This window comes from Tamandua tetradactyla, chromosome 19 (genome assembly GCF_023851605.1).
Source record: "Tamandua tetradactyla isolate mTamTet1 chromosome 19, mTamTet1.pri, whole genome shotgun sequence".
In the NCBI taxonomy this organism is placed as follows: Eukaryota; Metazoa; Chordata; class Mammalia; order Pilosa; family Myrmecophagidae; genus Tamandua; species Tamandua tetradactyla.
The window spans coordinates 39,543,697-39,570,941 of record NC_135345.1 but is presented as its reverse complement, the minus strand read 5'-3'; the positions used below and the strand labels follow the sequence as shown (position 1 = coordinate 39,570,941).

The 27,245-nt window shown below is 39.5% G+C and overlaps 1 protein-coding gene across 3 annotated transcripts in view; it reads right to left on the bottom strand.

Moving 5' to 3' along the window:
• TBC1D1 (TBC1 domain family member 1) overlaps positions 1-27,245 on the bottom strand; it is a 246,463-nt gene that overhangs the window by 35,362 nt on the left and 183,856 nt on the right. For all 3 annotated transcript variants that reach the window (XM_077136587.1, XM_077136588.1, XM_077136590.1), the window contains 3 exons: positions 18,025-18,210; positions 11,968-12,129; positions 5,182-5,340 (listed from right to left, as the gene is read on the bottom strand). In XM_077136587.1, coding sequence (XP_076992702.1) covers positions 5,182-5,340; positions 11,968-12,129; positions 18,025-18,210 — 507 coding nt within the window. The remainder of the gene's footprint in view (positions 1-5,181; positions 5,341-11,967; positions 12,130-18,024; positions 18,211-27,245) is intronic.

The window sequence follows — 27,245 nt, the reverse complement described above, 5'->3', positions numbered from 1 at the left end:
GGAAACATTTGACGGAGGCTGGTGCCTGCCGGAACTGGTGAACTCTGGGGCAGCTCATACTGTTTCTCAAGAGCTGGCTGTGCACATCTCTGCCCAAATCTGTGATCCATGGCATCGAGCTGGTAGCTTGAAATTGGCCAGGGTGGGAGTATTTGCATCATGGAAATCTGCAAAAGCTAAACACTAAATGTCTTTAATTTTTTTGGGGGGGGTGGGGCTGGAGGGGAGCAGTTAAACATTTGTCACCACACCGCTGACTGAATCAAAAGATGCAGAAAGATTTCACCTCTGTAAAAGGACATGAAATCATACCCCAAATCACTCTTTCCTTTTACCACCCCCCCCCTTTCTAATTCAACCAATGGGTATCAATCCCAGCACTTTGTAATAACAATGATACAGTGCTTCACAGTTTAAGAAACACTTGCTCTGGCCCAAGACCCCACACAAGTCTTCATCTCTTCTTCACATAATAGATCTTGACGCAAAAACTGTTTAAAGGATAAACGTTAAACGCCACATGCTAATTTCAGAATTCCCTCATAGAAAGTATGCATTGCCCTTGAGAAAGCCATCCTCACTGGGGCTTATCTTTGGAGAAATCATAGGCATGGTTTTATTTCCTGTTTCATAAATATGTCTTCTCTCCCCAACAAGATTATATCCTTTGCCTCTTCTGCACCCCTGAAAAAAGCTGGAATAGGGCTAATCATTTCATAGGTAACAATACATGTCTTGCAGTGAGACGATAGGAAGCACATATGCAAAAATGATTGCTTAGAGCATTGATACTTAAAAAAACTCTCTTGTAGAATTATACTAAATTTACTCCTTGAATACCAACCAGCAAGAGCTAGTCATATGCCTTTGAAGTAAAACAGCATATTTACATTTGTCAAATAAACATAATTTGATGATGGTCTTGACAATATCAGAGGTAACGGGAGACCCTTTGGAGGAACGCGCGTAGCTGTTGGTACAAGAATCGATTAGAATCTTGAATTCTGATCAGTTCAACTGACCACCATAAAGCAAAGTCCCAAATTGAACAGGCAGGTGTAATACGTAACAAGAATGCTGCATGACAAATTCTAGGGACTTCAACTGAAAGATGAAACAGAAAGCAGTGCTTCCATCTACCATCTCTCGTTAGGAATGAACAGCCCCATCTACTGCCCGAAGCACACAACCCTCAGCTCTTTATTTCAAGTACCAATGAGAAAAACCACCAAATAGGAAAGGATACCCTTCTATATTTAGTCATCTTAAGTACTCTGTTGATTCTTTCATTTTGGAGGCTCTTCTCATCTTTTAGAAATCTAAAAAAGGAGAAAATTCTTTTTTATAACACTTGGATTCCAGCTCTTTTTCTTCTGGACACTGGGCACGTTTATACCCTGGGTTATAATATGTTAAATAGAAGCAGAAATCACCATGGGCAGCAACTATACTGGATTCTTAATGCCATGTGTCTATAGCAGGACATGTGCTTTGCCTCTCCTTCAGCATGGGTAAGGCTCAACCCATTTTGGTCTCATTAACTGAAGAGCCCTAGAAGCCCACCAATATATGCCACCATTTTATTAAAAATAAAACTCTTAAGTAACTGATGTAGGGAAAATAAGGAGCAGTTCCTAAATCCGCTCCCTGATTCATAAGTGTTTCTATGCTTTTAAGCCTGCTCGAGCATTGTTCTGGCTAAATTCCTTCTCTGATGGGGGGCCCCAGGCAGCCTCACCAGGTGGAGGCAACTGACTCCTGGGAGCTGATCTTGGCTGGGATGCAGGACAGTGGGCAGAAGAGGAAAGAGGTTGGAGGGAAGTGGAACTTAGAAGGCAGGATCCTTGGTGGTTGATGTCACCCATCCAGAACGAAGGATCAGAGATGAGACAGGAGAAAGGTTAAGATTACCTGATGGCTGTACAGGCAAATGTGGCTGGCTGTGAATGTGGGGGGGAGACAGCTTTCTGAACTAAAGTTTCAAGACTGATTTGTTAAGTAGGATCTTCTAAGCAAGAACAGAAGTTTTTTCTCCTTGCTGGGCGTGGTCATCTCTGAAGGACCATTACTTCACTCACTCAGAGGTGGGGAAAGTTGTGTTGGTAAGGCTGGGCAGGGCCAAGAAAAATAGAGGCAATATGGTGATACAAAGAATAAGGAGACCTAGATTCTAGAAGTGTTTCTGCCACTGAGTAGCTCATCTCTCCACCGAACTCTCCAGGCCCTGACCATCACCTCCAAAGGGGAAATAAGAACATATGTCCTTTCTTCATATAGGGTTTTATGAAGATGAAATCTGACAAAGTTTGAGAAAATGCTGCACAAACTGTAAGACACTATAAACTATATTATATTATTCTTATTCTTTTAAGGGCGAAAAGCTTACATAAAAGGTGTTCAGATGGGGGGGAAGTCTGTTTAGACTAAGTACCAATTTCAGAAAGTAAAGCAAGAGGCACGAAAACAAAAACCCATGAAAACCCAAAATATACATAGCTGTCAAGAATTCTGTTCTTCTGGCCAGGGTACGGGTTTAACTTTTTAAGAGAAACTGAAATGCTGCTTTTGTTCTGTATCACTCACTTCTATAGACCACAGTGCAGATTACACAGGAAGTGTAGAATGAACAATTGATTTAGCAAATGCACAATCTGTTGGTGAGAAGCAAGAGAGAAATGATGGGCATGGTTTGGAGGAACTTGTCAGTGAGGCCAGTCACAGCCCTAGACTGGCCCACAGGCACCAGAAATCCACTGCCTGCGTCTGAGACCAACACACTTGTGTTCTCAATTCAAGTGTGGATGAGACACTGTTCCCGGCAGGGCCACTGATAAGGACTGGAGAGGTGCACAGATGACCTGGGAAATGCATGACTGGAAACAGAGGTTATTTTAAACCCTGTGCACTGGGAGTGCATCCAAAACGGAGGCAGGAGGATTGGGAAAGAAGTGAAGTGGAAAGAGGGCTGCTGCTGGCCTATGGGATGCAGAGGGTGAGGGTCGGGGAGAAGGCAGGGACAGGAGAGGATGTGGGTGCAGCTCAGCCGTGCCTGTGGACAAGAGAAGGCTGAATCACGGGGCTTGCAGAGAGCACAAGCCAACTGGAGGAAAGGCTGCGGTCAGTGTCCCGGCAGGGGAGGGCCGGCCTGGGGAGGGAGAGGCCCTTGTGTTGATCCGGCCTTTTCTTCTCCCTCCTGGGAAAAGCGATTGCACCAGGGCAACAGGAAACAAAGGGACGATTCTGCCCGAGAAGGCTGAGAGGAATACTGAAGGGATACTAGGAGAAGACAATGTTTGAATTAAGAAGAGAAAACATGTTCCTTCTCCTACTCCCCTCCTGTGACTGGGTCGGGGAGAGATGGGAGAAGAAACACTCCCTTACCTCCTACCCTAAATTTATTTTCCCCTTCATTTCACGTGATAACATGATGTCATTTCTTTGGTGACTCATCACGATAGCAAACACCATCTATGGCTAAGTCACAAAACAGCTTTTCTAAGGATCAGTGGGCCTGTCAGTTTTGCCGCCCCCCAGGACCAGCCGCATCTAGAGGGCCCCGTGGAGCTTTTAGGGACAGAGGGGTCGCGTGACAGTGCCGGGTAACCATACACTTAGGTCCCAGCGCCTCCCCTCAGCTGAGTGTGAGACAGTGGCCAGTCTTCCACCTTCTCCTACCTCAGCTTCCTCACCTGTTGGGGAAGATTCTCAGGGCTGTTGCAAGGGTTACATGAGATTCGGGTGCTGGTGCAGTGCTTCGTATCAGCTTTCCAAAGACTTATGGAGCACCTACTCTGCCAGCACTGTCCCAAGAGCTGGGGGTGCAATGGTCGAAGTGGCCAGGGCCAGCCCACAGGGGCCCAGCACAGTAGTAAAAGGCTGCTGAGATAGACCTGTCAAAAGCACCTGGCAGCAAATCAGGCTATAGCACTTCAAATGGGTTACTTGACCTCTTTCTATTTTAATTTTCTCATCTCTAAACAGGAAAAGAATAGTAACCACCTGACAGTGTTATGAGAATTAGGGAAAGGAATGTATTTAATGTTTAACCCAGGGTAAAGGTAAAGTGTCAGCTTTAAATAATGATGGTGATGATGATGGTCATCATCAATGTGCTAAGTCTCATGGGAATAGGTATGAAGTGATTCAAAAGTCCAGTCTAGAAGTGGGAGGAAAAGAGGCTGTGGTTAGGGACAGTTTCTTAAAGAGGACACTTAAGTTCAGATCCAAAAACGGACATTTATGAAAATAACATTTAAGATTTGCTGTGTGGCTGCACAGAACATTTTGATACCGCCTGATCCAGCTCACCACTTCAAACTCCTGGGGAAAGCTCCTCCGTCATGGCTGGGGCTGCAGGAATCCCTCAAAGAGCCAGGGCCAAAGGCTGACTATGGGCACTGGGGAGCCCTGGAGGTGCAGCAGCAACCAGGGCAGGCGTTCCCGAAGCAGGGCCGCACTCATGGCACACTGGGCCAGCTGGGTTCCCTGGGAGCTGCCACCAGCAGAGTTGGAGGACCTTCCAGGAGGCGGCAGGCAAGAGACAACCCACCCCACCACCCCCTCTACTCCAGGTGTGGCTGCTGACAACCCATCAGAAGGACACAAGACCCATGGGCTTTTATACAACATAATTACATCCTAATTCAACAATGTCATCATTGTGACAACTGCAAAGGTATTCACTATATTTTTTCCATCTTAGTGTTTAAAAAACTGTTCAAGAGACAAGGTTCAGCCCACTTTCCAAAATAAAACCACCCAAGGTACATACAGAAACTGTTTTCCACAACTTTTCTAAGAAATTCTGCTTGTAAGCAATAAAGCCTAGGGAGCAGATCCAGTAATTAAATCAAGCCTCGGCTCTAAAGATGTATATATTCCAGGAACCCTGCCTATCTATCAGTACTTGAATGACTGAACTGAGCCACAGCTGTAAACTGTAGATTTAATGAAACCCACTCCCATGCCAGGCAGAGTTAACAAGCTTCCCAGTAAAAATACAGACATTTTCATACTCGTGAAGGAGACATTTGTGATTACTCTAAGGCTTTTTAAAAATCTCAGTAGTAAATTTCGATGCTAAATTTAAAGGCAGATAACTAAATAACTTGGACTATCTCTTCAGATTTTTCAAGTGAGTGTTACTTCCATTTCCATTTCAAATCGATAATGCAGACTTACCAAGGTCAATAAGAATTGCATGCTGCTGGGAAGTTAGCTGTTTCAAGAGTTCTTTGTAGGGTGTGTCCTTTGGCTGCTGTTTACTGGGAAACTGATGTCTAAGTTGGTATTGCTCGGCGAGGAATTTCCAGATTTCACCTCTGTGATGACGTGGCACACCTTTCAGAAGGGTGTAGATGACATAAAGAGAGATTTTATGCATAGAATACAAGTAAGTTATTAATAAAAATGACTTGAATTGCATTCCACTGATCCAACTGTTGGTTCATTATGAATTAGCAGCACAGGAATGGAAAGGAAGCAACCAAAATTTTGTAATATGTGCTGACATCCTTCTTTTATCCTGCCACCCCTACTTCCCTTATTTGCCTTGGGCCCTTTGCACCTTCCTTTATCATTCAAGCATATATTCTGGCTGTATTAGATTCCGCAAGGGGTAAACCAATGAATAAGAAATGAGCCCTATACTATGTCAATTAATGTTCTGTGGTAATAAAACCAAACATGAAAATCTATACTGCAAATATGATGTCATAAAAGGGATATAATCAAAGTGAACCAGAATTCGGATGAAGGAGCTAGCTCGTTTCTAACTGAGTCATCAAGAAGGTTTCAATGACTCTTTCATTTGAGCGAAACTTTAAGGATATGAGAAAGGGAAGAGAAGACAAATGAGAGAAAGAAAAGGGTGAACATTTCAGTTCACCTTGAGCACAGGGAACACATGGAGAAGCAGGAGCTGCCAATAAAGCTGGGAGGGATTTGATGGGAGCAAAGTTGAGGGCGAGAAACCTGTGCTTTATTTGGGAACCCTAGGGAACCAGTGAATGTTTCTGAGCTGGGAAGAGAGTAGTCAGATCAAAACTTGGACTGAGGAGCATCGATGAGCGAGTTTTCTGCAGAATGGGCTGGAGGAGGGGCCGGAGAAGAGGCCAGACGCTGCACAGAGAACCATTTGCATAAAAAAGATGAACCAAGAGCCTAAGGAGTTTTAAAAGGATTATTTTCAACACTCAAAGTGATTAAAAGTGGTCTGAAACTAAGTTTATGTGTTTTTTAAGTCAATGGTGTTTAGGGTAAACCTTATTAGAAAAAGTAACAATTTTGAATGAAAATTCTGTTGTTCATTATTCAGTTGTCACAAGGCCTGAATGCAAACTGGATGCTGCAGAACAAGACACCTAAACTCTCTCATCTCTGCTAGAAGTTCTCTAGGGAGAAAAGGAAGCACTGCATTACGGATAATCTTTCTTCCCAGTGGGTTTAAGAGAGAAAAAAAAAAAAGTGACCACTTGCTACATTCCCTGCTGCTCAAAGAGCCTGCCCAGGAAGACAGGTTTTCTGCTTTCCATTGGCCATCTCTAAAAGACCCCACTCTGCAAGCAGCAGCGCGGCTAACATTTATGGCAAGGTCACTATGTGCCCAGCACTGTTCTACACACACGTGTATTAGCCCATCTCATCCTCGTGGCCTCCTAAGGGAGATGCTATGATTATCTTCATTCTAAAAATAAGGACTGAGAAGCACAGAGGGGAAGAGGCCCCTTAGTTGAGACCCCTAGCTGGTTAGCGGTGGCATAGGGAAACGCCATTACTCCTCTCTTGGATAGGTTCCCTGCCAGAACCGCCAGATAACACTGTTACTGATGGGCAGTGCAAGAGAGAATTTTTTATGTTCCTTCCTTGCAAAAAATAAAATGATCGTTTGTGGATCTGAACTAAATAGCATCAATTTCATTTATTACCAGATCCATTAGGAACTATTTAGAAAGCACTGCTCAGCCACTTCTTAGAAATACATTAATGTGTAGTAAGTATCTTTCTTTGTTTTCACATGTATCACTTGTAAAAAAACAAAATTAAAAATACATTTTTTTAAATGTAAGTCTGTGGAGAGAAATACAGTACCACATTTGACCCTAATCACCTTCTCTAATTGTTCAACTCAGCATTAATTTGATGACCCTGTCTAACGGTTGAATGGTCACCCCCAAAAAAGATACACCCATACCCTGATCCCCCAGAACCTGGAGTGTGACCTTATTTGGAAAAAAGGTCTTTGCAGAGGTAATTAAGTCAAGGATCTTGAGATAAGGAGATTACCCTGGATAATACGGGTGGGCCCTAACTCCACTGCCAGGTGTCTTTGTAAGAGGCACACAGAGGAGAAGACAAGAAGAGGAAGAGGGCATGTGACCACAGAAGCAGAGATAAGAAAAATGGGGGCACAAGTCAGGGAATGCTGGCAGCCACCAGGAGCTGGCAGGGGCAGAGTGCAGCCTTGCCGACATCCTGATTCAGACTCGTGGCCTCTAGATTTGGGAGAGAATAAATTTCTACTTTGTTTTTCTAAAATCAGCAAGTTTGTATACCTTGTTACAGCAGCCAACCAAAACTAATATACTGTGGAGTCTGCTTTTTAATATTATTCTCTTCCTCTGCCCTATTCTTGCTCAGAGGTACATACTGTGTGTGTGTGTGTGTGTGTGTACACATACATATGTCCACACACACATACACAAGCCCTTAACACTTCAAACTGATTAGAAGTAAATGTGGGATAAAAAACAGTCTGTTAAGTGATTTATAGTGGGGCTTTTTAACAAAACATTTTTTTTTCAAACTGGAAAATTTTCCCAAGCTATGAGATGCCCCATTTCCTCTCATTACTAAATCATTCCCATTAGCTTATCAGACCTTTATTTTTTGGAGGAGAGGATACTGGCCATGTCACTGTGGTTACTACCACATATTTGGGGATTTATGAGTAAGTTTGGACTTTGAGACTTAAAAAAAAAAAAGCAGAGAGCTATCCAAATTGGAGCTGATGTTTTTGCTAGGAATGGGCTGAAGCACCTTCCTCATTCACAGCTATGTCTCCGATCCGAGCAGGTGAGGTACCTGGCAGTGGAGTCCTTACTCCACTGGGACCTGGGAGGGCGGGAGGAATTTCCACCCCTAAGACATAAACAGCTTTATATTTTTACTGATTTTCAAAGTAATACATGCTCGATGTTTAAATGAGGAAAAAGAAAACTAACAAAGAAAAAAGTGTAAAGAGGGGAAAAGAAATGTAACAAAATAAGGTATCAGTGGCTAAGAAAGTTCAAATAGAGTTCAGAGGCTATTCTGGAGACTGTTCTTAAGCAAGTTTCAGCTAGATATTGCTAATTACCATTTCAGTTAAGCTAAAGAACACCTAGGACTCTATCTGAGATTCTACAAAAGTTTCACACACTAAGATTACTTTCCAGAAACCTACAGCCTCCAGATAGTTCCTTGGCCTGATAAGTTCTGAAACCCAGAGCAGGCAGCCTCTCCAGAACATCAGCTAGTTCCGTACCCTTAGCCCATGTTATCAACAGCCCTTTCCAACAAGAAATAGTTACAATGGCCAGACCAAATACCACGAAAGACTGGGAGAAGAATCAAAGGAGAAGGTGGAATTACAGTAGAGAAGATAGGATTTAACAAATGAGTATGACTGCTGAATCATTACAATGACATTTCTTTTGGTCTCCAGGATCTTGGAGCAGCCAGAAGGAAAAACCTAAAATTGTGGAACTCTAACCCATACCAAACTCTGAAATCTGTTCTATAACTACTTGTTATAATGTGCTTTGAAATTTATTGCTCTTTTGTATTTATTTTATACTTCACAATAAAAAATGTTTTAAAAAAAATCTAGGTATAAAAAAAAGTGTAAAGAAAATGTGAGAAACCACCCACAACTAGAGTGAAATACAATTTACCATGCAGGAAGCATCTGAGAGTGAAGGGGAAGTAGGCTATTAATTATTTCCCTGTAACAAGAGTCATAATCTGTAATCCAGGGTTATGCCTGGTAAATCAGTGTGAATGGTCAGCCTGCAGATAAGTCAGGTGTCTGCAAAATACCCTGGTTGTTTTTCTACACATAGGCAGCTAGAAATGTTCAGTGGAAAGACATGAGCCATTTGAACTGCACATTTTTTTTCATTTAACAATTTATCTTAGATATCTTTTCCATCAGTAAGTAGAGATCTACAGTCTCATTTTCAAGGAACACAGCATGGGATAGTCACATAGGTTGTTTTATTCTGGTTTTTTTGTTTTGTTTTGTTTTGCTATTAAACAATGCCACAATAAGCATTCTTCCTACTATAACACACTTTTGACTGATTAATTTCTAGAATAAATTCCTATTAAGTGGCATTGCTGGGTCAAAAGGTAAGCAGAGACTGCACCTGGACCATACTGTCAGACTGCTCAGATGGCCCCTATGCAATCCCATTCCTGGAACAGTATGTTCCAGCTTATAAAGCTCTACCTTGGTATCTTCAGAGAAATCATTTGGACCCAAAGTAAACTTTAAATTTTAAAAAATTCCATGGCATTATTCTTCCTTTCACCAATTTGACACCCTAATTCTGTTATTCTGATGCAATTTTAACTTGGGAAGTTTTATAAACCCCTTTATTGCAGTCACTTAGGGTTCTTTAGGCCATTAAGTGGATAAGCCTCAGTGCCCAAACAAGGACTGTCCTCTATCTGCAAGGTCAAAAAGCTTGGTTCTGACATAATATCATGTTCATCTGAGCTATGAGATGGCAGAGGGTCATTAAATCTTATGTGTTGTAAAGAGCTGAGTAATTGACAAAGCCCCTTTTACTGTTATAGATATAGAAGTCTCTGTAGCATCCCAGGGCAGCCTCAGCTCACCCCAGTACAGACTGTTCAATCATTTATTGCCAACTCCACTGCAAAGGTTCCACATTCCTGGAGTATTTCTATTAGTTTCTCTTGTAAAATGCACAGTGAAAACCCATGTATTCAGGTGCCAGGTTTTAAGAAACTCACGTTTGGAATATATCCAACACACGTGCAATTTACTTTTGGAGAGACAAAGCCGCCTCTGACTAGATGATGATGACCACCTAAGTCAACCAACACCATCTAGTCAACTCTGAGAAGGGAAAGCATGGACTCATCCTTTTCTCTCCTTCCTCATTTTTTTCTTTACACCAAGATGGGGTCACTTGGAGTAAGGGTAAAGCTCCAGCATACAGGAAAAAGGTTAGAGCTGGAAGGGTGCTCCAAGACTCTCTGCTCCAAGCTTCTCATTCTACAAGAGAGGGGAGGCAAGAGCCACAAAAGGACAGGACCCTGTCAAAGGGCACACTGAAAGCTGCTGGCCGGCTTGGGACCTGAATCGTCACCACTCTCACGGAGCTGGTCTGGGATGAGCACTGTAGAAGCACAGTTTTTAATAGACGGCCTGCAGGTCAGAAATGCAGCAGGCTGGGGTGTGAACTAATTTCTATTAGTTTCTCTTGTAAAATGCACAGTGAAAACCCATGTATTCAGGTGCCAGGTTTCTAAGAAACTCACGTTTGGAATATATCCAACACACGTGCAATTTACTTTTGGAGAGACAAAGCCACCTCTGACTAATCTGCAGGCTGGCTCTATGGCCCCAGGCCCTTTACTCAATCGCCCTAAGCCCAAGTCTTATTCGTAGAAAGGGGACTACGAATTCGACAAGCAGGAGGTAGACAAGCACTGCAATGACTACCAGTTACTATTAAAATTGATGCTTCCAAACTCAGAAAAAGGTTAATAATGCCTAAGAGATCACTGAAGAAAATCAGCTTTACTCCATTTACTCTCTTAGAGATGAATAATGAATATAAATCCTCCTCCACTATACAGCTGATACAGCCACAAGGAAAACATCACATTTATACATATTTGCAACTCTCAGTCTAAATAACCTGTTTATTCAGGACTAGATCAACCAGAACTCAGTAGCACTAAAATCAGATTAGACATAGAAGGCTTCCAGGCTTGCCAGGAAACACTAACATACATTTTAAAAGAAATCACTGTTTCTTTTACTTGAAATTAATAATCACTGAAGTCAAGCTCTAACTCAACTTCTCTAAAAGAGCACTCCTCAAACTATCTTGTGGTTAAGGATTATCATTTCTTTCTGTTTTTTAAATTTTCTACTCCACTGCAGATTGATACTTTTTTATAAACCACAGTAAAAATGAATTAATAGTAAAATGAAATGAGAAAAACAGACTGACAAAATACAAGCCCATATTTTTATCAGGATCACTCTGGTAAATTGCTGAAGATGATTCCAAATGCTTAGTCTTAAATTCTGTACTTATCTCATCTTATACCAGTAAGAGTCAGATTGGTACCAGTCAGCAGACCACACTAGAAAAACAGCTAATACCATCCACACTCTCCAAAGCCTTACAGTATATCAGACTCCTGCTGTGCATTCCTAGAGTATCAGCTCACTTGCGCCTCACGACAAGCAGGAGGTAGACAAGCACTGCACTCACCACATCTTACACACTGGATATGGGCTCAGAGATCTCACATTTGCCCGAGATCACACTGCAACGTAAGTGGCAGGGCTGGGATCTGAACCCAGGACTGCCTAAATGCAATAAGTGCTTTGCAATCTATGTTGTCTCCCTACAGGTCCCAAAGAGAAGCCACGCAATTCGTTCTGAATTTACTATTTAACTCAGGCTGTGTCATCACATCATTGTCCTTTGTAGGCAATTAAGCTTATGGGTTTTCCTTTGTCTCCTTCCTGCACCCTGGTCTTCTGGGCATTTAATTTCTATTACGCATCATGAAAGGTGATGAAAAGCACACCAATTAATGAAGATATAGCTTAAAGATGTAATAAAAAAGAGAGAAATTTTTAATTTTTTTCTTGCACTTCTTCCCATTGATGAATGAGGGATGAGGTTGGCTGGACTGATTTCCAATCAAGCTTACCTTGCCCAACTGCGGAATGCATTTTTTCCATGTCAAATTTAATTTTCGATCTTCCTGGAGTGCTAAGCATCTTCTCCCACACTGTAGTCACTTCTTTAAGACAAGGAGTGATTTCTTCATAATCAAGCTTCAGGCGCTTGTTCAGCAAATCGTTTTCAGAGGCTGGAACAAACCATTTAAGAGCATCAAAATGAACGCTACATGGCTTCACCCTACAATATGGCTGCCTACTTGTCATCGCAAAAGGGGTCAGGTGGTCACAGTGCACAACAGGTCAAAATTAGAGTCACCGATCCTGCCCCACCCAAATGCTTCCCCTCTTTTCCCTTGGCAATTGGCTACAAAGCCTAGGAAACATCCTTATTTCGCTCATCCCTTCACACCCCAATGCATTCTGCTGGCTCTACTGCTAAAATAGATCCCTTATCTATTCAATTCTTTTCACTGCTAAAACAGATTCCTTTTCTATCCAATTCTTTCCATTTTCACTGCTACCATAAACATCTCAAGGTCAGAACCATGTGTTAAAATTCTCAGTGCCAAAAAAAAAAAAGAAAAAAGAAAAAAAAAATTCTCAGTGCCAGGGGTGGTTAGACTGCAAGCAAATGTTTTCATCTAAACTATCAGAAGCTCCACAAGGATAGTCCATTCCTATTTAGAGACAAAACCTCTGCTGGGTTGCTTCTACCCCTTTGTCCTATTTCTGCTTCCTGGAACTGAACAGAATAAATTATTCTTTTCACATAATATCTTCCCAAATATATGGAGATAGTTACTGTTTCCTACCAACTCTTGCCCAACCTAAACTACATTAATAAGAATTATATCTAAATTACTAAACTGGAAATAAATCAATAAAGGAAAAATTTTAAATGACAATTTTCAAGACTGAAACTGACAACCTCACTCCTACCTCACAACTACTAAATCCTACTTAGACACAGTGGTTATGCTGTCAGCCCTCAAATCCATTCCGCATCACGTTTCACATAAAGGTTGAGAATTTGTTAGGAGAGCGGGTATGGTTCAAAGTGAGGCCTAACTTCACCAAGTCCCACAGCAGTGGGTGGCACAGCTGGGACTAGAATCCAGCCCACTGGCTGCAGAGTCCATCACCTTCTCCCACACTACACTGCTTGTGCTGTCAACTGAATATACTTTTTTTTTTTATTCTGGGACTAGACATGTATTAATTAGGGTCCTTAAATGTTTGACAGCTTAATTCCAGTGAAGCCATCTGGGTCTTAGGTTTTCTTTGTATACAGGTTTTTCAATACAAATTGATTTTTAACAGATATAGAGCTATTCAGATTTTCTTCTTTTCATTTCAATTCTGTAAATGTTACTTTGAGAAGTTTTTCCATTTCATCTAAGTTGTGGAGTTTACTCGCATAACGTTGTTCTTAATATTTCCTTATTATGTTCTTAATATTGTAGTCCTACAGATGACAGATACTGATATTTTAGCACATACATCTCACAAGACTGCATCCCTCCCTGCCATGCCTTTCATGCCCCATTCCATTTATTAGGAGACTGGTCATTTGTTTTTCCAGGACCACTTACATGGAATGTGATTGGAGGCAGGATATGAAACCCTCATGCTTAACCAATATATTTTTGAAGCCCAATTTCTTTTACTTTAAAAATAAGAATTACAGCTACTTCATTGAGTTGTTCTCGTGAGGATTAAATGAGATGAAATACACTAAGCATCTGCAAAGTGTTTGCTAATTTATTAGCAAGTCTCCACAAGCTATCAGAAATATAAAGGCAAATAACGGTAGGTACACGATGTTGCTTTACAAACTGTGCACTCACTGATCATCTGAAATAAGATATTTTCTCTTTCCATTTCAGAAATTCAACAAATGCTAACTCAGCTAATCTGATTCATGGATCCTACACAGAAAAAACCCAACTGCTATCTACATGTTCAAATGTATCAACTGATAGCACTGAAAAGGGTCATAGAGACTGCCTGGCCCAAACTCAATTTCATGGACACAGAAAGTAAAGTTCAGAAAGATTAAACAACTTACCCAGGTTGTTTGCTAGCTAGTAACCAGCCAGGTGATCACTCAAACTCAAGTTTTAGAACATTATGTCTAGTGCTGCCTCCCACCCATTCTTTTATGGTTTTTCATCTACCATTTTTATTCTCTTCTTTCTTACTTTGAAGAGTAAAACTTCAAGGTCCTGTTAAACAGTTCTCTACATCTATGGAGTTCACATTTTAAAAAATGTCAACTCCAGAATTTGGGGCTGTGAGAAAGCACAACAGATGTAATTAGAATTCAGCTAACTCTTGCGGTAAATCGGGTCCAGGACTAGCCTTGCAGAACGGTGACTGGAAGCAGTGCTGGGCTCTCAGTGCCAATGAACATTTCTCTGGCAGTGAGCGCTGCTGTGAGCATATCTGGCTACTCTTGTGCGGCCCAGCAAGCAACATGAGGAACTTGCACTAAAGTCAACACAGCTTCTTCACAGAACCAGAAATCTCTGGCCATAAGATTCAGCTAAAGAGGCTTAATCCAGGTATTCTGCTGTTGGCCCAAGCAACATCCTGCTATTCTAGTATCCTGAAAACACTGCTGTCTACATCAGTGACATTCAAACAAATCTCATCAACTGAAGCAGATGGTGCATACCTGAAACAAACATCCAGGCTCCAAGGCAAGAGCTTTAGGTAAAGGACTAAACTCATGTCATCTGTGGGACTGTGGGGCCTGGTTAGACCTAAATGAGATTATAACTTTGTATAAGAGTTGTTTAAAACATTTATTACCATTTAACATGGATATATGAGCTAAACTCGACTATGTGACTAATGTTCAGGTCTGATTTATGTCCACTGTTTAGGGGAGGCTGTTGCTACCCTGTCCCCAATTCTGTCCCATTAGCAAGCTTTCAGAGATGAAACTCTCTCACTAACTGCCACCATATCTTCAAAGTTTAGAAAAGGAAGTCTAAGAGGCTGGTATGCTCAGCAATTAAATGACCCCTGACCTATAGAGATTTTAGAAAAACCGCACTCAATATTTAATTTTTACAACATTTATTATTTGTTTAACTAGGGAGAAAACTTTTTAAAATTAAAATACCTTCATTTGCAATTCATTATATATTTCATATGTAGATGTGGTATTTACAATGTTTTAATCATAGTTAAGCATGAAATGCTGAGTTATATGAACTCATTAGTATGTCCAAAAACCACAGTTGTACTGAATCGCACTGTGCTGTCCTTCACAGGCTATTCTATTTTCATTTAACAGTAGGGGAAACAGTGGCTTTACCGAGGGGTATAGCAAAAGGACTTTTTTTTTTTTTTTTTAATTAAAAAAAATTAACTAACACAACATTTAGAAATCATTCCATTCTACATATGCAATCAGTAATTCTTAATATCATCACATAGATGTATGATCATCATTTCTTAGTACATATGCATCGATCTAGAAAAAGAAATAGCAAGACAACAGAAAAAGAAATAAAATGATAATATAGAGAAAAAATTAAAATAAAAATAAAAAATACAAAAATATATAAGAAAAAAACAACTATAGCTCAGATGCAGCTTCATTCAGTGTTTTAACATAATTACATTACAATTAGGTAGTATTGTGCTGTCCATTTTTTTTTTTTTTTAGAAATCATATCATTCTACATATGCAATCAGTAATTCTTAACATCATCACATAGATGCATGATCATCGTTTGCAAAAGGACTGTTGACTGGAGAAGGAAGTGATACATTTTAATACCAACATCACTGAAAATTAGCTGTTTAACTTTGGGGAAATCAACTTCAGCTTCTGACCGTCTACAATGGAGTGAAGGCGGTTTAGATGATGTAGTTTGGTTCTTTCCAGGATGGAATGCTTTCATAATAATAATAAATACACTTTCCATATATTCAAAACCCAGGAAATAGGCTTAAACACAGGAAAAATTTCCTCATATATGTTGCATTAATTTCTTTCTCAAAGAGCCTGCAAGTCAGCTTAAAGCCTTATTTATGAATGTGAAGAGCCACTTTGGTTGCAGTTTCACCTTCTTTTAAGAAGCAGATGAAAAAAAAGAAGCAAGAAAATAAAAATACACCAAAAGTACCCTGGTTAGTTCTCGTCAGGTCTTATTTCCAAATTTGATGAGAATGCCCCACTCTCAGCTCACCCTAGCCAAACATTAAATATTTTTAGTTGATTCATGATTAGGCTTTTATTGCTGACTGTTATTCTCAGGCAATACAGGTAATGCACACACTGATACAATGGACTATTATGTTTAGCCAGTTTATTGTGCTTTCACCACAAAGATAAACATATATTGAACTTTATAGGGTTAAGAAGAAAAAACTTACTCAAACAGTAAAAATAAAAGACCACACAGAACTGAACATTGCCAGTAAGCCAGATGTCATGATGAAGCAAAAGAAAGACGTTGCCGAGGGCCAGCAAACTTTATGCAACACCTAGAAAGCTGTTTCAGGTAAACTTAGGAAACTCTCAACCTATTCTTTCTAACCTTTCTACCATTTACACAGCAGCACCTGCTTTGCTTTGTGGCATACTGATCTTGTCTAATCAATTACAGTTAACTACTCCATCCAACATTCCTGAGAAGCCAGCCAGGATCATTCCAATTTTATAGCAAACTCCCTGATTTTACATGGCTGTCATTTGTGAGACGATTGGTCAGCTTAAGCATTAAGGTTTATGACCTGCACAATGAATACAACTGCCCTTTTGCTTTTCAACAAAAATCTCAAAAACACAGGAACCCAAGTGCTATGTTTCAAAACCAACATTTAGCTGATGACAGTTCAGTGGTGCCATCACTCTGGGACCTGTTTTAGACCTCTGCCTTCCCCCGTTATCCTTGGGGATACAGAAGAAAATGGTAGAAAAATAGACCTGAGAAAGAACTTAACACTCATTTGCTTTAAACTCCCCTCATTTTTTTTGTTATCTTCCACAGCACCCTGATGAGATGACCAACCAGCCTCTCTCAGCTTCAATACTACATACTGGAGCTTAACATATTCACACGCTTTCATTCTTAAAAGCTTTCATATCAGAAGGATCTTTCTACTTTATATTTCCATTTTTGGTAAAAGATGATAGACCCTTTTTGATTATGAACCTGAATTGGTTATCTGAATGACATTCAGCTCTACATAAACATCAAGATCATTATTATAAAAATGAAGATTTGCAATCAAGGAGGATGTTCAAAGAAATGTCCTCTAATTCCAAAAACTGCTTTGGGGCAAGCAAGGCAGGACTGAACTACCCGTACACTTTCCCTTTGAAAAATTACATTCAGATTTCCCCAAAGTTCCTCAATACTTTATAACCCAGCAGCTCCTTATATTCCAAGACTAACACTCTTTCCATTCTATCACATAGGGTACATAAACTCAGATTCTTAGCTGCTTTGAAAATATATCTACTGGTTCAAGTGACAGTATGAAAACAGGAAGTGAATGAAACCGAAACTTTCAAAATTCCTGTCTTATTTTTTAATACTCTTGTTATCTGTACAGGTAGGGCTCAGTTAATGTCTAAGTTTAGTCCTCCTTTTTTCAGGTTACCTCCAACTCACTACAAATACACATAGATCAAGGTGTGTGATTAAGGCAGGATCAGTTAATAGCTAACACCCAGGTGTAGACTGGTTTAGGACAAAGTAGGAAGTGGGGGAGGGGGAACCAACACTCTTTAGAGGGTTAGCGCTTAAATCTGAAGTTTATATCTCAGAACCTCTAGACACTATGCTAATAATGACCACATAGGAATAATTAATATGGTTGGTAAGCTTATCATTATATTTCCAGAAAAAAAGTGTTAATTTTACTTTGATAAACGGGGACTATAATACACACATACAAATATATATATACATATACAACATGTACATGTGTACTTGACTATCTTCCACCCCCATTTTTTCCCTCTAAGACAGTATGCCTATGATTGCTGTGATTCAATTTAGAGCCAAGATAAATGAAGGTCATCAGGAACTGTACAATACCAACAATGGCAAACGAACCTTGCAGCTTCTGATTTTCTTTCTCCATTCTGAGGAGCAGGATCTGTTGCAGAATAGCTTTTTGCCAAAGCTCTCTAAGCTCGCGAGATGTTCTTCTCTTTTCCTCTGGTACAGGGCCAGAGGCTCCATCTTCACAAACTGGTTCTAAAGGAGATCGTGGGGGAAGCTCTCCCAGCTCTGAATAATCTGGAGAGGAAAAAGGGCACTTCAGAATGGTCATTTTTAAATAAAAATTCACTCTTAAACATGAAGCCAATCAGCAAATTCTGTTCATTCAGATATAACATAAATGACACCATGAAATTTAAAAATGATGTGTTCATATGTACTGCAATAAACTCTGTCTGAGCCACAAACATGAAACAAATGATTTATGAAACAGTATACAAAAGTTGCAGTACCTGAGAAAATGTTCAAAGATAACCTACCTTTTAAGATGCAATATTTTTATCTTCTTCCACATAACTGTATTGTTAATAATAAGAGCAAATACTCATATATTGTTCATTATATACCAGATTGTTGCAATTGGCTTTGTGTATATTAATTTAACATTTACAACCAACCTATGACATAAGTACTATAATTATTCACATTTTAAAGAAAAGCAAACTTGGGAACAGGGAGTTTAAGTAACTTGTGCAGTGTCACACAGCTGGGAAGGAATAGAACCAGGGTTGGAACTCCAGCGGCCTTGCTTCCACATGCGTTCTTACCCACTGTGTAATACCGCCCAGGGCATTGTAAAAGATGAAACAGATTTAATAGCCTATAATATCAGCAACCATTAATGAGTCCTCTACCCGGTATTGGGCACCATGCCAGGCATTTTAAATAGACTCACTTAATCCTGACAACAACCCCAGGTGGCAGACATTAGCTTCCTGATGAGGAAACTAAGGCTCAGAGAGGTCAAGGAACTGCCCAGTGTCATAAAACGAATAAGTAATTCAGTTGAAATTCCAACCTATATCTGTTCCCCTTGAAGGCCATTCACTTTGCACTAGTTACCACTCACTACAATTCAAATGTTTCCTATGTCATTAGTTTTTAAAATTCTATTACTTTAAATTTCTTTCCATCTCGTGAATTTGTACCTTTCTCAACTGCAAAAATGTTGTTGATATGCAGCATTGTTTTATAACTCACAAGTATTTTACAGACACACAGAGAATATCCCAATTGTTCACTATGAAACTAGTTATTAAGAGCAGGAAGACTCCAGTGTGAGTGGACCTCGTGCGATACAACGCTTTCTTGAGAACTTCTGTTTAAACTGAACCTTTGTAAATACAATCACGGTCTTCAGGCATGCTGTGAAGAGTCCTTCGCAGGTAACTTGAGCCTCACAAACACTCAAAATACAATGCTGCTTTCATAAAGAACTTTTTCAAACCATGCTCTAAAATCTCTTCTAGTTGGTAGCTCCAACATAATCTCATTTTATGATTAATTTCCAGGTCACTCATCAGCATTGGTTAGTCATTATCTTGTATCTAAAGTTGGAATTCTTTTCCCACTATGAAACCAAGTATAAGCTACAAAATGTTTCATTTCCTAAAGTAACGCCACCATCTTAATGCCCCCTAAAATTACTGGATTAAAAAAAATGTATGTTAAGCATTATGTAAAGATGCTTTAAGATCTCTGCAAGCATTTTAAATGCTATCACCACATCTTCATATTTGCTTATTTCATTATGATCTAATTAAACAAATGAATCAAGGACAATTCTATTTCTTTTTAGGGAGAAGTAAGAAATAAATAGACAGTTATTATAGGAGAATGCTATAAAAAAGTAAGAATCAAAACTGTTTGTATATTATGATTTCAAAGTTATAAGCATTATGAGAGGTCGTATAGTTTAATGATTAATAGGGCAGGCTCTGGAGCCAAGGCTGCCTGGGTTTTAATTAAGATGCTACCATTTATTTGATTTTGTCAGCAAATTGCTTAAATCTTCCATACCTCAGTTTCCCAATCTGTCAAGTGGAAATAAAATTACCTTCCTCACAGTGGTATCAAAAGGACCGGGTTAATGGATAACACAATGTGATAGGAAAAATACCTAGAACAGGGCCTGACACACAGTGAGAACACAATAAATAGAAGCTCTTATTGTTTGCTATTACATATTCATAAAAGAGGCAGAAAAAAATACATCAAAGTTTTAGCCACTATAAACTCTAAGGCAGCAAGAACCTTGTAGGCTTGTCTGCCAGGGTTTGCCTAGGCCTGAGCACAGTTCTTAGAACCCAGCAGGGGCATGATAAGTAATTGCTGACTAAACGAAGAGATAAATAAGGTGGGTTTAAGGGTGCTGTTGTTCTCCTTTGTATTTTCTAAATTCTTGACTATGATCATTTTTATAATCAAAAACGTTATTAAAGAAAAACAATGCTAATTTATTCTGATTTAAACCAAAGATTGAGAAGGTTCTCCTGCAGAGCACTTAAACAAACCAAGCACTACCACCCCCCAAACCTGCACATTTAGGATTAGTCATTACTGAATATGATCTAGTTCAAACTAATCCTTTTTGCTAAAAGAGTACTAGTCAGTATCCTTATGTTATCTTATTTTGCAGTTTGCGGTCTTCCATTTCAGCCCTTTTCTTGATTTCCTTTATTTTTTTTTTCCTTTTTCTATCTTAGCTGTCAGAACTCTGCTGGACACTGTAGTTATGATTAAACTGCTGCTTTATCTCATATTGAAAGTATTTATACTCCCACTGGTTTGCAAAAGATTTTTGTCTCCAAAAAACAATTCTCATGAGAAGTCCTGGCTGATCTGGCAGGCTATGGGGGCAGCCTTCAGAGCAGCATTTTAACATTCTTTCAAGTGGATGCAAAGAGAACCTAGAGCTAGCCCAGTCCAGTCCACAGAGAACAAGTCTGCTGAGCATCACGCGGCGCTGACCTAAATTCCTTCCCATTCTTTAACCCTGCTTTTAATAAGAGGGTTATTTGGTAAAGCTCGCCTCACCAAATCTCCTTCCTCCAATCTCAACCTTCCTGTTTACCACAGTCTTTCTTCTCCTGAGTGTCTCCAAAACACTTACTATACTACTTTCAAGTTCTGGACTGTACTCAACAGGGCAGGTGGAACTCAGGCTGGGCTGATGGAACATTTCTAGAATTTAGGCAGTTAGTCCCCAGATCCATTTACAATCTGCCAATTGGACCGCTAACCAGGACCAGTTTATAGAAGCTCATAAAGCTCTTGCTCCTGATATTTCCTTATTCATAGACATCAGATCCACAAAGAATACAAGAATCATTTGATGACTACTGTGATATTTAAGGCAGAAATTGCCTCCCTACTGTTCTCTACTCTTTTTCTTATTATCAATTGTAGCTATAGTTTGTGGAATTTTTAACGTGTAATGAGACAGGTCCTACTATTACCCCTACTTTACATCCAAAATAACTAAGGTGCAGTGAGGTTTTGTAACGTGGCCAAGGTCACTCAGAGTCAGAGCTGTGATCTCAACCAAGGTGTATCTCATTCCAGAGTTAAAAATGCTTACACAAATGCATCTCTAACTTCAATACACACAAGCATCCCATGGGTATCTTGTCAGATGCAGATTTTGATTCAGATTTTGATGGCTGACATTTCTATCAAGTCCCCATGAAATGCTCCCACTGCTGGCTCTCAGAGCACATTGTGCAGAGCAGGGCTGCACACCAAGTTTTCACTATTCATTCTTTCGTGCAACCCTATCCACCTATCATGCTGGCTCCTTGCCCTCCTTCACAGGCCAGGTGCTGCTGTTCTCAGCTGGCACGCATTCAGGCCCTCAACACGTGGCAAGAGTTGTCCCAACCTCAGTCAGGGTACCAAGTTAAGTCCAGAACAAAGAAATGTTATCAGGACTGGTATGAATTTCATCTCAAAGTTAACTAAATAACAGCTGACCCACGATTAAAGTTGGCAAATAAACCTTAGTTTACAGCAGGGTTTCTCAACCTCAGCGCTACTGATATTTGGGGCTTTCCTGGGTATTGTAGGATGTTTAGTGACATCTGTGGTCTTGATCCACTAGATGGCAGAAGCAATCCCACTCCCCAGTTGTGACGACCCAACTGTGGGGGGTTGGGGGTGGGGCGCAGGAGGGGCAAAATTACCCCTAGTTGAGAACCACTGATGCTGAGAGAAAAATTCATCGTTTTTCTCTCCTAAAGCCTGGAAACGTATAAAAATGTTTCTCCTTCACCCAAATTTATTTTATGCAGTAACAGTAACTGATTTCATAGTTTACCATTAACAATTTTTTTCTAAAGTATTATCTTTTATTCATATTAAGTGGAGCCAAGCTACATAGTGGTTTAGTAATTTATAAAAGGAGCTAGTATTTGTTTATTCTAAATTTGGCCTGGCTTGAATCAATCCAAGTGGGTGGTTTCTTTTCAATTCTAAAAGATCCAGATTTCAGGGCAATCTATAGCTTCACAATTGGTCCTCTTTCATGCCTGTGCATGTGTGCATGCTGGGGGCGGGTGGTTTTGTGAAATGTGTGCTGATGTGTACAGGGGATGAGTGGGGTGGGAGGGTGAGGATAATAAAATGAGAACTTGGTTCTAATAATAAATATGTACAGTATTTAAAATAAATATTTTTTATTTTAAATATTTTAATATTTAAAAAAAAATTTTAAACTTAGATAATTTCTCAGCCTGTCACACCAGTATTTACTGAATTTCTTTCACATTCTCAGCAACGTGCTAGGTGCTCTAAGAAAGACTACTCTGATGCTTCTAAAATTTTCCAGAACAGTTCTATGGATCTGGCTTCTTCAACTTGTATTCAAGCTGAGACAGTATTTTACAGAGGCCAATGTGAAAAGCAGGACTCAGTGCAGCAGAGGCTGAGGTTTGCTCCCCAGGCCAGCTGTGTCGGTGCCTCTTTGTAAACACACGTGCCTTCTGGGTTCCGGTCCCTTGGTGCAAAATGCGAGAAATGAAATTTGCCTCTGACTGCCCCAACTGTGGAGACCACAGGCACCGTAAGCATATTTATAGAGTCTGCAAAGCCACAAGACCAAAAGGCTGTGATAGCGCATTAGTCTAGGATTAGATTTTACTACTCTAACATCGCCTGTAATGACAGGATGTAGAACGCTTAAATTAAATTATGTAGACTTTCAGAAACAACAACCCTCAGTGGGTGATATGAATTTTAAAAACAGTCAGAGTTCAGGGGCCCTAAGAGACGACTGCTTCCATTTAAATCATTACTGTGGCACCCCAATAGTCATAAATATGATCTATGCTGTTGTGTCAATATTTTAGATGCCAAATTATTCTCCAACAACTCTGTGCTGCTGCATTCTTTTTTTCTCTCTGCACATAAATGTGCAAGGAAGAATGTGACATGGCATCATTATTATGAGCCGAATCAGTGCTGCAATAGAGAAAAGGAAAAAATAACATTCAAATGGCCTCATATTTCTCTAGTATGTATCTCCATAAAATGTAGGCTATAGGACTCCTCTTTGACATTTTCACAAAATACTCTTATTAGGTTTTCCACTGCAATTATCCTCCTTTTATAGACCTGACATTAAATCACATATTAAGTGCCCACTAAGAAACAGTAGCTCCAGGAAGAAAGTGAAGAAATAGACCCATATTTTTCGATATTCTGGCTTTTTCTGTTTATCCCTCCCCACCCCCTACGAATTGAGTATTTTATAACTCTCTCCATTTCTTTTGAAAATCCTGAACTTCCATGCCAAAAGAAAAAGAAATTTTTTAAATTCCAGTTATTCTGAAACCTCTGTTTAATAACATGAACAGATTTTTGGAAATAAGAATTGAAACTTAACAATGAACTTTGGAAGTGAACTTGGGAGAAAAGTTAACAACAGGGATTAACATCTGCAGCATGTGTTATTACCAAAAGCTGAAGAAAAGGTCTTAAAAAAAGAAAAACAACAGGAAAATGGCTGTGTAGATTTAATAAATGCACAGGTAAGTCCATTATGACTGCTGTCAAACTGTTTATAAGGTATGAGCAACTTTACCTCTATTATAATAGAACATAAATGCCAGAACAGAGTTTTGTGTTCACTGCTATACCCCAGGATGTAAGACAGTACCTGGGAATTAGATATGCACAGTGGATATTCACTGAATTAATTAATTAATTTACCCAAGATTGCTCTAAATCCTCTACTGGCTTCTTTGGATGGTTGTGGAAAACAATTATAAGAGAGCCTTACATTGTCTACAATGATATTATATAACAGTATAGCAACAGGAAAGTAAATTTTAAAACATTTATTTGATAAAAAGAATATACAAGTTTTTGCTACATGAATGGCAAGCTGCTAGAAATGCATATATGAAAAGACACAGTCCCTCAAATCTCAACATATGCATGGCCAACTGATTTTTGACAGGGGTGCCCAGTCTATTCCATGAGTAAAGAATAGTCTCCTCAACAAATGGTACAGAGAATCTAGATATCCACATGCAAAAAAAAAAAAAAGAAAAGAAAAAATGAAGGCAGACCCCCTACCTCACAGAATGTACAAAAATTAAGTGAAAAATGGATCAGATTCTGGAGCAGCTAGAAGGAAAAATATGAGAGGATCATATTTTTACCATAACAAATACTTGTTGAAGAGTACTTTGAAAACTATTGCTTTTTTATTTCTTTGCTTTGTATATATGTTACAATATACAATAAGTTAAAAAAAAATTTAAAAAAATAGATCAAAGACCTAAATATGAGAGCTAAAAACATAATTATTAGAAGAAAGCACACGGTAATATTTCCAGGGCCTTGTATCAGGCAATGGATTCTTAGATGTTACACTGAAAACATGATCAACAAAAGAAAAAATACACATATTGGACTTCTTTAAAATTACAAACTTCTGTGCAAAAGACATTATCCAGAAAGTGAAAAGACAACCTACAGATAAGTGAAAACAGTTATGAGCCTATATATCTGATAAGGGTTTAATATCCAGAATAAAGAACTCCTACAACTTAACAACAAAAAGACAATCCAATTAAAAAAAACAGACTAATGATTTCAACAGACATTTCTCCAGAGAAGATATACAAATGGCCAATAAACACATAAAAAGATGCTCAACATCATTAGCCATTAGGGAAATGTAAATCTAAACCAGGAGATACCAAATTCACACTTGCTAAAATAGCTATTATCAAAAAAAAAAAGAACAGAAAATAATAAGGGCTGATAAGGATGTGGAGAAATTAGGAATGCTCTTACATTGTTAGTAGGAATGTGAAATGATGCAGCTACTGCGGAAAACAGCAGCTTTGCATTTCCTCAGAAAGTTGAACACAGAATTACCATGTGACCAGGCAATCTGTCTTCTAGGTATATATCCATAAGAACTGAAAGCAGGGACTCAAATAGATACTTGTACAATGATGTTCATAACAGCATTATTCACAACAGCTAAAGGGGGAAAGCAACTCAACTGTCAATCAAGGGTGAATGGATAAATAAAACATGGTTTATACATACAACGGAATATTATTCAACTATAAAAAGGAATGAAGTTTACTGACACATGCTACAAAATGGATGAAGCCTGAAGACATCATGTTGAATGAAATAAGCTAGGTATAGAAAAATATTATGTGATCTCACGAATGAAACAACTACAGAGTACAAATTCACAAAAATAAAGTAGATTACAGGTTATGGGGAGGGGGAGAAGAATGAGGAGTTTATGCTTAATGGGTACAGAATTTCTGTTTGGGGTGATGGGAAAGATTTGGTAATGGAAGGTGATGACAGTGGCACAGTATTGCACATGTAATACCACTGAACTGTACACTTGAGGGTAGTTAAAAATGGGAAATTGCATTGTGTGTATGCTACCACAATAAAAAAAATGAAAAAGAAAACCTCAATAGGGCAATCAATACAAACACACAACTACTATGATAAAGGGAAAGACAAAAGAAGTGTTCTAGAAGCTCAGAGAAAACCAATTTGTAGCATTTATTGGGTCATCTGGCCCTAGAGCCAGATGCACAGGATTAAGTCCTGGCTTCACTGCTTATCTAGCTACTCCACCTTGAACAGGTTATTTGATGACTTTGCACCTCAGTTTTCTCAACTGCAAACTGTGCACAATAGTTCCTATTACCTGGTATTACTGTGAGTATTAAATAGGTTAATGTGTGAATAGAACCAAGCCTGGCAAATACTGCTCATCCGATAAAATTTTAACTACCATTCTTCTCCTCCTCCTCCTCTTCATCATTACTGGTTCTTTGGGAAGTGGTGGCAGACCATGAAGGAGAGGTAAAATTCAGACAGGCAGAAATGGTGGGAGGTGTTTCAGATCAACACAACAATATAAACAAGGTGTCAGGTGACTATCAATTAATCATCCAATGACCCTCTTGGGTTGATGACCAGATAATGTACAGGTAAAAAGAAAAAGCAGGGAAGGTTGAGTCTATATTACAGAAGATCTTGAATGCCTGATCAATACATCATTAGTAAGGAATTGAGAATAATGGAAGATTTAGGGCTTTTAAAGTGTTTTTTTGTTTTGTCTTTTTTTAAAGGAAGACAATTTGTGTGTGCATTCTTGAGCACTAGAGAGGTCACCTGAACAAGATAATACGCTGCACACCAAGCAGGCACAGTCTAGGAATCAGGAAAATAAAAGGCTTTTATAAAATAGGGTGGAAAATGCTCTAAAAAATATGTTGGGACACGGAGCAGAGACCCTAACTGCCTGAAACAGGAAGGACTGGAGGGGGTCAGAGGTGACACACAGATTAAATAAAAAGAGTCACTCAAGATATGCAGAAACGAGGAAGAGAAGCCAGAGCTTCATCCTCATACTTTTCAAAATTAGCCACTTCAGATGAGTTTCCAGGGCTTGTGTGAAGAGGATTGAGACAAGACGCAGAAAGCGTTGCACAGAAAGACTGGCTAGGGTTGTGAAACAGCTCAAAGGAGAAACAAAGATGGCACGGGGCAGGGGGGGAACCCAAGGAAGAGAAACTGGAAAAGGAGCAGAGAACAGGACTGGATGAAAAGAAGCATGCAGGCCCTCCTAGAAAAAAATTATGAATTATAGTGGCTCAGTCAACAGCTCTCCAGGCTTCCTCCCCACAGGTTGAGCTGCTGGGAACACACGAAACACCGAAACACCGGGAGCTTTGTTTTATTCCCCAGGAATGGGGATTTAGTGGCTATAAAAGTTTAGA